The sequence below is a fragment of the Antechinus flavipes genome, chromosome 1 (assembly GCF_016432865.1).
Source record: "Antechinus flavipes isolate AdamAnt ecotype Samford, QLD, Australia chromosome 1, AdamAnt_v2, whole genome shotgun sequence".
Lineage (NCBI taxonomy): Eukaryota > Metazoa > Chordata > Mammalia > Dasyuromorphia > Dasyuridae > Antechinus > Antechinus flavipes.
The window spans coordinates 34215393-34232081 of record NC_067398.1 but is presented as its reverse complement, the minus strand read 5'-3'; the positions used below and the strand labels follow the sequence as shown (position 1 = coordinate 34232081).

The 16689-nt window shown below is 36.8% G+C and overlaps 1 protein-coding gene across 4 annotated transcripts in view; it reads left to right on the top strand.

The window, feature by feature from the left end:
* The window catches only part of PDZRN3 (PDZ domain containing ring finger 3), a 275996-nt gene that overhangs the window by 233340 nt on the left and 25967 nt on the right, over nt 1-16689 (top strand). For all 4 annotated transcript variants that reach the window (XM_051980912.1, XM_051980938.1, XM_051980930.1 and 1 more), the window contains one exon: nt 12509-12756. In XM_051980912.1, coding sequence (XP_051836872.1) covers nt 12509-12756 — 248 coding nt within the window. The remainder of the gene's footprint in view (nt 1-12508; nt 12757-16689) is intronic.

Sequence of the window (16689 nt, the reverse complement as noted above, 5' to 3'; positions counted from 1 at the left end):
AAGTCATAGGAAGAATAAGATAAGGTTTAGGAAGGGTGAACCAGTACAAAAGACGGGTATTGGTAAGATGCAATATAGTATCTTATAAGGTATATAGGTGGATCCTATTTTCAAACCCAGCTCTGGTACTTGGTACCTGGGAAATCTAGAGCAAGTCAGTGACCTCTTAGGTGCTTGCCAACTCTACAAGTTTGGTTCTGACTAATGAGGAGATCAGACTTAGTACTCTAAATCCAGGACATCGTAGAAGGACAGAAATTATGACTAGAGACATAATATAGAGTTCCTCTAAAGTCTTGGTGCCATTTAAAGTTTAGAGCTATTATTGTTTAAGCTATAAGTAGCCCAGAAAGGATATCCTATTAGACACTTATGCAGTGATCACAACCTAATCTACATTCTTGGAAAGAGAGCTCCCAATTGAAGAATTTACATATCTTGGCTGTGATCTACCTGATACATTGATGCTTTATAAATTTATATATATTTATATATGTATATGTTTATGGCCTCTTTTGATTTTTTTTTATTTGCAAAATGAGCATTATAATACTTACCCTTGAAGAAATTGGAGCCCTTTTGAGAAAGCCATAATGAGAAAAGAAAAACTGTTTCCTGCTAAGCTTGTGTTTATTCAAACATGCAATGAGCTTATCCATGCTTAATATCTGTGAAGCATTCCAATAGAGAGTGGTCACATAATTATGTTATTGAAAACTTTACTGCCTATCTCACAGCCCAGTGGGAACAGTATAGAAACCATTGGCTCTTGAACAGTAGAAATTTTTCAAATACATTGTCCCTCTACTTTTTTCTTCTCCTTTTCTGTGTAACCTGAAATAGTTGATGTCTCATTACCCTTTGAAAAACATGCAGGTAGGAAAGGGATGTTCAGGATTACATGCACTGGGCCATGTCCACTAATCCCTAGCACAGAGGAAGCTAAGATCCAAATGTCGTAAAAACCACTTTGGCCTCGAAGAAGAACTGGAAGAAAATTGGCAGTCATCATTGCTCTTGACTCCAAGTGTTCAGCTCTGTTTTTCATCCTTAATATAATTACATGAGGGTTTTTTACTTAAGATGTTTTTTTGATAATGCAAAAACATTCACCAAGTAATTTTCAAGGTTCTGGAATACTAGTGCCTCCCTTTGCTGTATTTCTGTGGGAACCTGGTAAGAACTATTTGTCAGAGATGGCGAAAATTGGATTTGGTGCCATATATTTTGTCAATTCCTCCCAGTACATATTCTCCCTGGGGTCCTCAATTTGACACCATGAAAGCCTCCAGACGGATTGAAAAATTACAATGAAGGGAGGTTTCTCTCCAAGGAACAAGATGTATTTTTTTAAAGCAACACAAGTACATTCAGAAACGATTTAAGCCAACTTGTGTCCAAGTCAAAGCTTTCTCAGGGAACACAGGCAACCATCATACAAGATCTCCATGGCCTTGCTTGGCAGGATTATGGTATAATTGTTATGTAACGTGAAAAGTGTTTTAAGCATAGCCTCAATGGAATTAGAGAGTGCTTTTTTTTAAACATCAAGTATATCTATGTATTTCTACATCTTTTTCTAAAAGACATAAGCAATGTAGATTATTATTTAAAGGATGGTTTCCAGATGTCTGTGTTCCTCACAAAATTAAAGTAAATGATGTAAAAATTCAACATGAGAATTTAGGTAAGAGATGAGGAAGAGCTCCTTAGCAAGAAAATTATCCAACTGGCCTTTAATAATAGAATGTAGCCCCTAATCTACAAGGAATTCATATAACATTTCTGTGTGGTTTCTGAAAGGACATTTCAGCCATAAAAAACATTGTGAAAAAGCTTGGCCCTTTCATTGAATTTACAGAGTTTAAAATAGGCGAATAGTAGAGGTTATGAAAAAGAGGAGTAGGTTACTTAGGTAACTGATACCCAGGACTGTCTTTGATGATTTACCTTCTAACCAAAAATTATTATTTCTCCTACACACATTCACTTTGTGTTATTATGAAACCTAAAATTTTGACAATTAGAAATTCATATTAAGTATCCTCTTCTTTTAAAAAAAGTCTCCCTTTTTGAGGCTTAAGGGAAAATCATGTATTAATAAATTAATTCAATCGAATGGCTTTTTCCCAAATATCTAACTGACATTTACTATACTGCAAGAATAAGTTTTTATTTGGGCCAGGGGGCTTTCAGTCATTTTAGGATATGGACAACTTTGAAGAAGAGGGATATTTCACTCTGCCAAGGGAAGGAAAAGGAACTAAGCCAAGATCATGTCGGGCATTGAAAGCTTGGGTGGAAGATTCCTAGTTGGTGAGAATGGCAAATACAATGCTTCTTGAGCAGTTGTCAAGAACTGCTCCAGTAAAACTTAAAATATACCTTCTTCTTTCCTTCTCTTCCCTCTTGAATCATGTATGAGGTCTAAAACTCAAGTTTCTAGTATTTAATACCAGAGTTTTATTCTCAGGACTCTCTTCCTCAGATTTTCCCAGACGTTTAGTCCAGATCTCTGCTTTGACATCTTCCCTTCCATACCTTAGATTGTGTTTATGAGTTGTATCCACCAGAAGAAATATAATCTATTAGAGGTCAAGGACTATTTCATTTTTGTCTACAAATACAGTAGGCCTAGAATAAATACTTGCTAAATCAGGAGCGTAGTTTCTAAATCTGGTCATCTAATCTTGTCATTTGATCAGAGAGAAATTCATTTGCCATAGAGATTAAGTGACAGGTTCAGGATCACAAAGCTAGAAGGATGTAGAGGAAAGATTTGAACCTTTGTCATCAGCCTGCCAATCTAACCTCTTTCCATGGCATCATTCTGTTGAATTAAACTGAATGACTTTGAACAGATCATTCTAAACTCAATTCAACTCTTCACCAAACTTAAAACTTGCTATCTTCTGGAATCATCTTGAAATTTCCCTGTTTCGACTTCATTGACCTACATTTAGAGATCAAATGAATCATTAAAGATTAAGCGTCTAATAATTAGGGGGTGAGGTTTAGATGTCAGAGTTCCAGCATTACTTGGCTAGCATTCTTCCCATGGAAATGTCTAGACCTACATAATTTGTAAATTATTTCATTCATTAAGGCTTACGGGCTGAGCTCACTGTGCACAACGTCTAAATTTTAGATAAATTATCCTTCCCCATCCTCTATCCCTGGAGCAAACTATGAATTTGAAATAAATTAAGGCTGACGGGGCTTTCTTGAATGGAAAAAGGTTTTATTTCTGGCCTAAATCAGACCCTCAAACCTTTTCCTTTTCTATGTGTAGTTTATCATCTTATATTGCTTCCAGTAGAGTCTAAGCATTAATTAGTTTGAAAACATAGGTGTGATATTTTTTAAAAAATGAAATTAGTGCCCCTCTATTTAATTAAACAAAACTATAAAAGTTGGTTTGTAGCCAAGAGCAAGATTTATAGTAGCCCGAATTTTAAATGAGATGAGCACTTTAAGCTTAGATTGGCTTGTACACTAATATAAAAGTGATTGTGATGTAATAATTAAAGGTTGTCATCCAAATAAACACTTTCATCCGCACTCACAAAGAACATGGTATTCTCTCCCTGTTCACATTTTCTCCTTGAAAATGTTCCATCTCTACCATTTTGAAGACATTAATAAACTAGACAATATCTGTAAAGTGGCAGCCAGAAAGATAAGGGACCTTGAGCTATACTGGAGAAGTATCAGTTGACTGAAAGAAGTCTAGCTTGGAGAGGGAAAGACTTGGAGATAAAGGGAATGGACAAGAAGAGAGACACAGAAAGAGACAGAACATTTAAGCATTTGATCAAGCAAGGTTCTCAGATAATTTACATTTGTGTGTTGTAGAAAAATTCTTTTCACGCACACACAAGGATTCTTAATCTTTTTTCTCTGTGTTCTGGACTCCTTTGTCAGCTTCTTGAGATCTAGGGATACCTTCTCAGAATTTTTTTTAATAAATAAAATGAAATACATGGGATTATAAAGAAAAACAATTGCATTGACATAGTTGTCAAAATATTTTAAACAAGTTTTGAGACCCCAGGTTGAAAACCCCCTGTAATAGATGAAGACAACATATATAAAGAAGTGGTGGCCTGGGAGGAGGGTTTGGGGCAAGGAATTAATGGAAAATAATGATTGAAAATAACCATAGGACAATTGATTGACATGTCCCTTTTTTAACAATCAGATCTTGATTTAATTATCATTTTATGGCTAATTTTGGAAAGAGGGATATGTGTGAGATGGGATGGTAGTAACCAAGAAGTGGCCTGGTGGGGCTTAGAGGAGGATTAGTCAAGGTGAATGCTCACCAGAGTATTTGAAATGTTTTGGCTCCAGAGGTCGGTATTGGAAATGATGGATGGCAGTGGAAAACAGGAAGATCTGGGCAGATCCTTCCTCCCAGTCAGAACTGACTTCAAATACAAGTCTTGCCTTGCCTTAGGAGAAAGGGCACTCTCTCTTTTGAGGGCCTTCAAGCAAAGGCTGGCTGACCCTTTATTTAGCATGCAATGAAGAGAGTGCTGCTCTTCTGAGACCTTTTGGACTATACTGCTCCAAGGTGTATTCCAATTTTGAGATGTTGCAATTACATGATTCTCAGAAATTATAGCTGTTTCCTTAAAAGAAGCTGTCTGGGTGCCTTTGGGGAGCATCTGGGAAGAAATTTATCACATTCAAGCTTATTTTTTCTAGCAAAACTTTTCAAGGTTGAATAACAGTAACAGTAAAAAGAAGCGAGACTTCACTTGAGAATAATGGTCCAAACATGCTGTTGTGACTGTATTCTATAAAAGAAATCAGACTATTTCCAGGCATTTTCAACCTGGGGTGTGTGAACTTTTTAAAAATACCTTCATGTTTTTTTCACTGAAGTCGATTTCCTACATAAAAACATTATTCAGAGAAAAGATCCGTAAGTGTCACCCAATTGCCACAGACAGGGATCCATGATATAGAGAAGGTTAAGACCCCCGCCCCCCATGATCTAAGCAGAAGTCAGATAAAAGCTTCCTGCCGAGAGCTCCGAGAAAGATGATGTCTAGCATGATCTCTTTGTAAGATGCTGGCAGTCATGGATTCCCTCCCACCATCTGTTAAACAAAACTGATAGTCCTAGAATTTGAGGTTGCCTCCAGTGGCTTTCCAGCTACCAGGAGGAGGACTGAAATTACTTAGATCCAGGGATGCTATAACCTGGCAGGACTGGGATGGGTTTCTATGACAGGTAAGAATAGAATTTTTCTACAACAACCCAACCTAAAACCCATAAGAAATGTGTTGTTGTTGTTTTAGCAATGATATAAACACCTCATAAAAAGTAAAGTTAGGTATATTATTCAGTATTGAGTCTAACCTTGGAGGAGAGGATTATTTTGCTTGAACAGCATGATTGTTTATCTCTGCAAACATTAATTTGCCTGGGAGGACCTTCCTATAAAAGGTACACTTTAAGGTCCATTGCTGCATGTTATATCGCAACAATAGAGCTTTCTCTGAAATGAAGAGATTGCCTCTTTTCCCATAATTGCACCTAACTCTGACGAAAAGATCAGGGGCCCTTAGGTGAATAACTTGTGCATTTAACTTCTGGTAAAAATGAAAATAAAATTAGCTTTGTAATCAGCATTTCTCTCTCCAAAACATTCCATTTCTTTGGTCTTAGAGCTGTGCAAACTATTTCAAAGCAATCTGCTCAATTGGGCGAGTTAATGATATTTAATTTGACCAGGCCAAACTTGACTCGCCTTGCATTTTTTCTGTAATTGCAGGCATCATAACTGCTTTGTGTAATGCAGATGGGATGCTAAGACAAAGCATAAAGGTTGTCATGTTCGGTTGGCTGATCACATGAACTGAAGTCATCACCTCTTGGAAGCTCTCAGTTATGGGATTCCAAGCTGACAGTGTAATAAGTGTTATGAGTACATGGTAATTCAAAACAAATTTGACTGTATGGATGGCTGTCTATGGTTCTGAACTCCCCTCACCTTCCCACCTTTTATTTGTGTGTGTGTGTTCGTGCGTGCATGTTTTAAGCAAATGTAATATATCCTAAACTACCTGCATCAAGCTGTTTGGGGAATAGAGGCCAAGGTTCTTAAGGCTTTTTCTGACAGTCTAGGATCAGAACTCTAGTATTCAGTCATCCTCAAGAGTTTAACCTGAAAATATTTATGTGTTTATTGGTGTTTAAAAAAAAAAACTACAACAGGGTCAAGAACCATCCTATCCTATCCCCAAGAATAACCCAGCTTCTAGAATCAGAATTATCCCTCAAAACTTACAAAGCATATTTGTTATATGGATAATAGATTTAGGGGCAAAAAGGACATTGGAAGCCACTGGGTTCTTCATTAGAAAAATGATCCAGGATCACACATCTTCCAAGGACTGTGGCAGGATTTGAACTCTGCTCTCCCTGACTCCAAAGACAGCGTCCTATATATTACTCCATACTGCATCCTTTTGGGAATGCTTCCCATTTAGTGTCAATCAGTCAGAAATGAAATGAATTTCATAGCACTTTGCATCCTTTAAACAAGGTTCTATATATTTCTAAGCCACAGTCTTCAGAATTAGAGAATTCTGTGTCAGTTGATATGTTAGTTTTGTAGAACATTTTGGTTTTTTCCTTTTTCATTTTTTGTTTACAAGGGATGGCTCTTTGGTGGAAATGAAGGTGATGTAAAAACAAGAGATAATTTATAAAATTTATAATTTTATTTTATAATTTATAAAAATTAAATGCTTAGCCCCTTTCAGCTTAACGTTTTATTATTTAGTGAAGTATATAAGAAAGATTACAAGGCTCTAGAAACATTCTCAAAAAAAGAAAATTATTTCCTTCTCTATTAATGCTGGCACATAGTAGGGCCTTACTGTTTATGAACTGAAACAAAATTATTTTCATTTAGCTTTATAATTGAAATCCTGTACCGTGTTGCCCATGGATTGATCCATATGGTTGATGAATGACATTCCATGATTTGTGCACATGGTGTGTGCCATCCCACAACATTTTGGAGTTTACCTTACGGTTTTCCTCTAAGCCTTCAGTAGAGTGGCTGCTACCTTTCTGTGTTGTCTCAGTGCCATGGGAAAATACACAAGCTAAAGTGATTTAAAGGGGTCTTACTTGTTTCTCATAATCAAATGGCTCAGAGAACAGTTGAATGGTTTGCCAAGTCTTCATGATGGTGTTCTGCGCCATCATGAAATACTCTCCAGCTTACAATTTCTCCTGCCAGGTCTTTCATGCATGTCTTTCATTGCGCTGTTTAAACTCATGCTGAATGGTTCTACTGTGGGTTTGCAAGCTGTAACTCAGGGAAGCAGCAGCTGGGCTCAATTTGATATAGAAAATGGCTTGATCAAAGGAACACTGCTAATCAAAATGGGACTTTGACAAATCAGCACTTTGTTAATCCGATTAAGTAGATGGATCAGACATTGATAATGATAGATGTGAACTTGTTCAGAGTGATTTTTGTCATACATCAACTGAGTATCCTAAGGCATGAATTTTACCTCTAAGACAGAGGTGAACTATGAATATAAAGAAGTTGTGACATGGGAAGAAGACTGTTTTTAAATAATAATAATAATAATAATAAAAGATGGCATTTATGTAGTACATTAAAATTGGCAAAATAATTTTAATAAATGTTTGTTCCCTACTAAATAATAATAAATTATTATTAAATAAATAATACAATAAAACAGGCATGGTAGATATTGATTTCCCTCTCCTGTAAGCCCAGAAACTTGAGATTCATTTGGAAGTGGCCCAGGGATTTCACCACCTTCCACCATTATTAGAGGCTGGACACAAACCTCATTCCACTTATTCAAGCACACTACAAGAATTTCAGGACTGAGGTCATGAGCAGAAAAACAAAAACAAATGAGAATAATAATAATAATAATGAGAGTTGCCTACATTTGAACAGCATTACTTTGTTCCAGATCTGCTGGAAGGTGATTAGTGCCTAGCACAGAGTAGACATTTAATAACTGTTTATTGATTATTGATTAAGTGACTGACTAGTGAAACATATTGCTATTGCCATTCTATAGCTGAAACCAATAATACTCAGATGGTCTGGCAATTTATTGGAGTCAGAATTTGAACCCAGTTTCTCTGATTCTATTTGAGAGGGACCTGCATGAAGGCATTGACTGTTTTTGCCTTTCTTTAAATCCCTAGTTCTTAGCACAGTGTTTGAAACATAGCAAATGTTTAATAAATATTTGTTGATTAATTATATTAGGCTTTCTGTCATGTGGTACGAGGAGAATTCAGAGCATATAATAAGCCACTGATAAATTTTTTTAATAAAAATTTTCTTCTTGTGAACAGAATTGTCATTAACAAGCACAAACATTCTGATGTTCAAAGAATATTAAAGAGGTTCATACAGCTTTTTAAAAACTATATGTATAACTGAGCAGAGTAGTAACAAAATTACTCTTTATGAATGCAAATGAACATAGGATAAGTAAAAAGAGGGAGTAGAGAAACAAGGATTTTTTTCTGCAAAGGATTTTTGGAAAACTGAAAGAATATCTCTGCTAACTTTAGATGGTGGAAGGTCAGAAATTATCTTTGAGATACACTCTTCTGCTATGTGAAATGTCTAGTAAAGAGTGCTCAGTAAATACTTAAATACAGATAATGAAAGTCAGCCAGGCTGCTGGATTTATGTTCATACCATATACTTAGTTTTGCATCAATTTCCAAAATTCTAAATTTGAATAGGACAAAAGCTGCTTGAATTGTGTGAAATATAACATTAATTTGCTTTTATGTTATCAAATTAAGGCTGAACTGCAGATTATGCAGGGTGGATCATTAGCCCTCATGGGAATTCCCTGACATTGTCTTCTCATCCTACTGTTCAGCTCCATACCCACCTGATTTCCCATTTTTCCTTCTCCAGTCTCCTTCCCCTTCCCATCTCTGTTTTCCTTGTTCCTAACAGAGTCTCTCCCTTATATCGCCTTTTTGGGTTCCTTACAAAGTAATAATAATAATAATTAATATTTTCTGTCTGCCAAGTTCTTTAAAAATATGATCTCATTGGGTTTTCACAAAAACTCTGAGAGGTAGGTGCTAGTATTATTCCCATTTTACAGAACAGAGATTATATGACTTTCCCAGAATCACAAAGCTATAAAGTGCCTGAACTCAGATTTGAAGTCAGATCTCTCAGCCTCCAGAGCCAGTATTCTATCCACTCCCCCATCCTAGCTACCTCATAGGTCAGAGGATTAAGGATCAGAGATCTTAGAAAGCACTTTAGAATCCTTCTGATCCAAGTACCTCAATTTACAAAAGGAGAAACTGATGCAAAAAGTCAGAATTAAGATCACTAGAGTAATGAGACAACAGCAGGATTTGAACACAGATCTGCTAACTGATTGTTGTCTTTCTGTTGTTTCACACTTCAGATAAGCCAGTCCCACCACCCCTGCTCTGTGTCTTGCCCTCATTCCTCCATGTTCCACAGCTCTGAGATGCCCAAGTATGAACTACATGTCATTGTGGGCTCCTGATGGTCCCTTAAGATTCATTTACTCAGTGACTTGAGGTGGCAAATTTGTGCAAGTTACCATATTAAAACAGTCATGTCACCTGTGACTTTGGATGGACAGATTTCTGTGGTTGAGCCTTAAGTTTACTCACTGGTACATTCAGCAATTTGTGGCCCGCAGCCCCTTTTGCCCAAAGCCATCACCAGTGAAAGTAAATTACTTAAATGGATTGAATCCAAATCATTAATACTTACTCGGCTGTTGTAATTTAGTTAAGGCTTCATTAAAGGGAAAGAGACCATCATCAATTCTTCAACCCAACTGTTATTTACAAGGCATTTGTGCAAAGTTGCCAATTCAGAGTTCTCCTTGTCCCAATAGGCCCTGAGTTGATGTATTTAAGAGAAAGTAGAAAAACAGCTGCAAGAATCAATGTCCATGTTCTGCTTGGACAAGTAGAAACAGAAGGAAGCTTTCTGCATCTTATTCGTAAGGACAGCTCAAAAAACTTGCAAGCTTTTTAAGTAAAGGAAAGTTATTATAAATAAAAAGTGTGCCAAATAGCATCCACCAAATGCATTAATATGAAGAATGAGCTTATAAATTATAATAATCTGAAAGACTCAGCCCAAAACTCCTTCACAATATTCTTCGCACAAATATTCTTCGGACTCTCAGGGAACATGTTGTTCATCCAAGAGAATTAAGAAAGTTAAAGAAATTCATGACAAGGAGTTGGTTGTGTGGTGTATGATCACTACATCACTAATTTCCAATTTATTGCCAAAAAGCAAAACATCATTTTTGGGACATAGTTTAATACTATACAGTTTGACAAAATGTCTTGGAGGAGATGTCAGAAGAATTAAATTCAATTCCCGATTTTGTAATTGTCTAGCTATGTGACTTTGGGTAAATAATGTAACCTATAAGCCAGTGTTTTCTTGGCTATTACGTGGGGACATAGCATCATGTTACTTAATTCCATAGGGTTGTCATGAGGATCAAAATCCCTAGTTTATAATTAAATTTCAATACATATATGGAAGTATGGTCTTATTTATGGTGGTACTTGTAATTCAACCATCCACCCATGCAGATCATTCTCTATTCATACCTTCCCACCCTGCATCACTCTTGGCCATGATTTGGAGTCCATCCTTATGTTTTCTTTTCATGAATTGCATGGATGCTGATGGAACAGACCAACTATCCATATGTTATGTTTCTCTTGCTCCATGACCAATATCCCATCATGCTTTCCAATCATCTCTTTCTCAGATGACATCCTTTACTCTGCTTCTTTTACATAAGTCTTTATTTGGAATGTGCTTCAGCCAGCTCACATATATAGTGCACTTCTGCATTGTTCTTTGCTTATCTCCAACTCTGACATATGTAGTGTCCAGTGGTTCAAAACAATATTTTACTAGAAGAATAATGGTCCTGGGTCTCTGTTGCAAAGAAATGCTTTGTGGCATTTAAAAGAACATTACAATTTTCCGAAGTCAGTCCAGTACTTTATCCTTCTTCTGTTCAGTTTGGGGACTCACTCATTGTATGTTCCTTGTATATGGCCAAGAGGTATGTATCTATAGTAGAAAAATTTTAACTGAAGATTTTCCCTCGATTCATATCAAGGAATAAGAGGGAGGAGGGAAAAGGGAAGAGTGTTAAATTATGCTTATATGAGTGAATTTTTCTTTGCCTAAATCAACAAGCATTTAATAATATGTGTTAACATTGTTCAAAAAGACAGAACTGAAACAAATCTTACCTTCAAAGGGATTGCCTTTTGCCTCAGCTGTATTGTTGAAAATCAGTCTGTCTAGTTCCCTATAACAGAATCTTCTGGGATATGACAAGGAAAATTAAACTTAATTCCATGTAGCAGGGCCTTTCCACATATCTTTTGCCGATACCTTGCTGCCCTCCTTTCCATTACTTTGTTTATATTTTTACAAACATATTAAAAATACTAAAATATACTAAAAGGTAAATTCAAAGTGTTTCAAATGTAGAAACTAGCAGCTGAGGGGATCAGGAATGGGTTAGTGTAGGCACTTGAGCTTTACATTAAAGGAAGCTAAGCATTCTGGGAGGCAGGGGTGAGAGGGGAGTGTATTGCAGGCATGAGGGACAGCCTGTGCAAAGACCTGGAAATGGGAGATGAATGAGCATGTATGAGTAATAATGTCACCTACTTTAACTGGGATAGAGATGATGCGAAAAGGAGTCGTGTATAATGATACTAGAAACTAATTAGAATCAGATTGTGAAGGGTTTTAAATATCAAACAGAGGAGTTTTTAATTGTATCCTCCAGACAATAGGGAATTTGAGCTCAGATCTGTGTTATAGGAATATTTGGCAGATGTTTGGAGCATACAATGGGAAGGGGGGAGATTTGAGAGGGAGACCAGTTAGGAAACTGCTACAGTAAGTCAAATGAGATATGGTGAGAGCTAGAATCACGTGGATGGAAAGAAAGAGCTGGATGGAAGAGGTATTATACAAATGAAATTTTAAAAGATTGGCCATGAGGGATGCGGGAGAGAGAAAAGTCAAGCTTATGAAAATGAAGTTATTTCTTTTAGAGTAAAAGAGTATTTTATTATCCTAATTCAGATTTTGCATTCATATTGACCCATCTTTAATTCTCTTGTTACCTAGCATAAATATCATGGGTCAATGGAAACAGCAATAAACTTGGGTTCAAATCCTCCCCATTCTGCTGCCTGCCTTTGAATCATTGGGGTCCAGTTATTCAACTGTAGCCCAAAGATAATGACTGTCAGTGATATTGCAGAAAACTGAAATGGATACGATTATAAAACATTTTTATGTTTTTTTCCTTTATTTTTTCACACTTGTAGATTTCATTTCTCATTCATTTTTTTACAAGGGTTTCATCATTGGTTTAAAGTCCAATTTTGTTTTCTTAACTGTTTTAACAGGTGAATGGGAAGGATTTATCCAAAGCAACCCATGATCAAGCTGTGGAAGCTTTCAAGACAGCCAAAGAACCCATTGTTGTCCAGGTCTTAAGACGGACCCCTCGAACAAAGATGTTTACTCCTTCACTAGACTCCCAGCTGGTAGATATGGGCACCCAAACTGACATCACCTTTGAGCATATCATGGCACTGACTAAGATGGCATCCCCCACCCCACCAGTATTGGATCCATATCTCTTGCCTGAAGAGTAAGTAATGAAACAATAAATTACTGAAAATGTGACTTGTTATATTTATTACATCATCAAATCATTACAGCTTTATTTTTTCCTTCCATGTGGAAAAAAAATTAATGCTTCTTGTAATTCTCCTTTGAGTTGCCTCTGTTTAACTTTATTGTTTATGGAGGCAATAAATTGTAGCCTGCTCTGAACTGTTCCATTCTGTTCCCACATATTAATTACTTTATTATAACCCTGAAGCGGAGTTACTCACATTATATTCTAGGAGCAAAATTACTTACAAATGTTGTCAAAGAAGCTTCAGAATAAAATTTAATCACTCCAAATGATAATTTGAGGATTTTGTAGTTACAACTCAGAGAAATGATCTTTATTTGTTTAAAGACATATGCACATGGAGTATAAAAAAGAGCCTGGAGATAATAGATTTTCTTTCTTTTGACCCCATTTGCATCCATCTTACCTACATTTGAGCCCCATGTGCTAATAACTCAAATATTTGGTTACTATACATTGATGAATGACCCTGCCCACCCACTCTTTTTGCAGAGGTCCAAAGACCATCTAGTCCAAGGACCAATTTTTTACACATGAGGCAACCAAAGCCTACAAAGATATGATTTGCAAGAAGCACCTTGGACTACAATAATGGATCAGTGCAATAGATTAAGTACACAATACTCAATAGTAAATAACCATAGTAATCTAGTGTTTGATAGACCCAAAGATTCAAGTTTTGAGGGTAAGAGCTTACCATTTAACAAAAATTGCTGGGAAAGCTTGAAAGTAGTTTGGCAAAAACTTGACACAGACCAACATCTCAATACCATTTATCAAGATAAAGCCAAGATGAGTAAGTGATTTAAAACTAAACAGTGATATCATGAGTAAATTAGAGGCACATGAAAAAATTTATCTATAGGTCATTAGACCTATAGATTCATAACCCAAACAGGAAATAGAAAAGGATACAGGAAGTAAAACCGGATGGTTTTCATTACATGAAATTAAAGTTTTTGCACAACCAATGTCATCTAAATTAGAAAGAAAGCACAAAATGGGGGACCAATTTATAGTAGGTTTTTCTGATAAAAGTCTCATTTTTTAAATATTTAGGAAAATGAGTCAAATTTATAAAAATAAGAATAATTCCCCAACTGATAAATGGTCAAAGGATAAGAACAGGCAATTTTAGAAGAAGAAATCAACGTTTAAAATAATCACTTGAAAAAATGCTCTTAATTACTACTGATCACAGAAATGGAAATTCAAGATACTTTGAGGTACCACCTCATGCTAGTTATATTGGCTAACATAACAGAAAAGGAAAATTAGAAATTCTGGTGTGTCGCAAAAAAAAAAAAAAAAAAAAAAAAAAACAAATGGGCAGCTAAGTGGCGCAGTAGATAGAGCACCAATCCTGAAGTCAGGAGGACCTTAGTTCAAATATGGTCTCAGACACTGAACACTTCCTAGCTGTGTGACCCTGGGCAAGTCACTTAACCCCAATTGCCTCAGCAAAAAACAAACAAAACAAAAAAAACAAACAAAAAACAAAACAGGGACACTAGGGCACTAATCCAACCATTCTGGAGAACAGTTTGGAACTATGCCCAAAAAAGCCAAGCATACCTTGAAGCCATCAACATTAACACTAAATTTATATCCCAAATAGATAAAAGAAAAAAAGACATACAAAAAATTTATAGTAATTCTTGTGATGGTAAAGAATTAGAAATTGAGGGGACATCCATCAGTTGGAAAAATGGCCCGATGGTATATGACTGTCATGCAGTATTTTGGTACTATAAGAACTAACTAGCAGAATAATTTCAGAAAAATCTGGGAAGATTTACATGAACTGATGCAAATGAGGTGAGCAGAACTAGGAGAACATTGTATACAATACCAACAATCACAGTGTAAGGATGATGAACTGGGAAAGACTTAGCTACTCTGATCAAAATAATGACCTAAGACAATTCCAAAAAAGGATTGATGAACTCTGAATGCAGATTGAAGCAGATTTTTTTCACTTTCTTTAGATTTCCTGCTGCTTCTTTTTTTTTCCAATTTGGTTAATATGGAAATATATTTTGTGTGACTTTAGATGTATAATTGATATCAAATTGCTTGCCATCTCAGTAGATGGGAAAGGGGTGAGAATGAGGGAAAGAATTTGAAACTCAAAATATAAAAAAAAAAAAATGAATGTTGAAATTTTTTTTTAAAGAGAGAAGGGTAAAGAGTAGTGGGGAAGTTAGAAAACTCCAGACAAAGAAGGTCTCTTTCAGAGCAGATCAGCCCTGCTTTGCAGATTATAATATTAATTGCCTGAGGCACAGAGAGGCTAAATAAATTAATTGCCCAGAGCCACATAAGCCATTATATATCTGATTATGGGTCTGCTCTCTATCCACTGTGCAATACTTCCTTTCAGAGGCTCACTATAGACTAAAAATGGATGTTAGTTTATTGGCCAGCATGTCCTTTCACACCTGAGCACAAAAGAGATTCTTCCTATATAAAATTCCAGAGAAATATTGATCTCGACTGCCATATACTTGTTTGCAAGTTCACTACCATTTGACACATGAGGAAACTTCTCATTTTCTGAAACTAAGTGGTCTGACCCCAGTGTTGTGAGCCTTTTGGAGTCCAGAATAACCTACCCATTTGCTAAATGGCCTTGTTCCTCATTGTTGATAATAAGTATTCTTAGGCACTCAGCCACTGAGCTGACAATGATAGGAGCCTTGAAAGTGAATGCCTTCTTTCCTCCAGGAAAAGTTACTTTTACATTGAGTCTGACCCCCATCCTCTAATCTCCCAGGGGATTTAGAAATAGCCAAACAACCTCAGAGGTCAAAATGATCCAGATTCTCAGTTATAAGGTCAGAAGCCAATATATCATGTTGGTTACCATGGAGGGTTCTGGGATTTAATGGAGACCATTAAGCTGATGGCTGGACAGCACCATCCTCACCGCTAAAAGCCCCATAAGTACGAGTAGTCGGTTTGCCTAGTAAGGCCAGAAAATTGAAAGCCGTTGCTTGTTTAAAATGCTATTTCACTTCTGGCTTGTTGTTTCCAATGTAAGTGCTTGGGAGGCAAGATGAGAACTAACTGATTACAGCATTAACCTGGGAGTACTAAAGATCCTCAGCCAGCCAGTCAGGATAATGGGAGCCGTCTGCATCCATATAAGCATCCTCCCCCATGCCTTGGCAGGATTCTGAAAACAGGTGCCCTCCTACCTGGAGGAGCCAAAGCTAATTGAGAAAGAATGCCATCCCAGCTGGCAGTGGGAGAGGTTAAGACACTCGCTACTCGCACCTTCACACTCCTGAGCTCCCTGTCTCCATGGCCTGAACTCTTCCAGATCTCAGTGGACAGTGTTACAGGCTTAAAGGATGGGTTTCATGAGTCACTCTGTATGCAGGGAGACAGCATGGTATACTGGAACTTGGCTTTCACTCCTGGCTCTGCCTCTTCACTTCCTTTGTGAGTTTGGACAGGCATTTTACTTCTTGGGTCTCAATTTCCTCATTCTCATGACTTTCAGAGTCTCGTCTTCCTCTAAATTCATGATTTGATGGTCCAAATTTCCTTCACTGGAAGGAGGCTCCTGTTTTTCTAAGACCTTAGCAGTGTTTTAGTGATGGCTACATTATAGTGTCTAGCCCAGAGAAAGGCAGTGAACCTGAGAAGAGAAGAGAACTTTAATTTTGAGCACTTGCCTTGGGCCAAGCAGTCAGCTGGGGCTGCTCTCCTGTTTCATAGCCCTTCCTCCTCTGAAATATATCTTCCCAGAAGTCCAAGTACAGCCTCCTAATTACAAGCAACCTCATGTCCCCCAAATATTTCAGGAGTCCATGATAGAAAATACTTCCTTTCCCATCAAACATCCATGAACGATATATATACAACTGTGCCTCC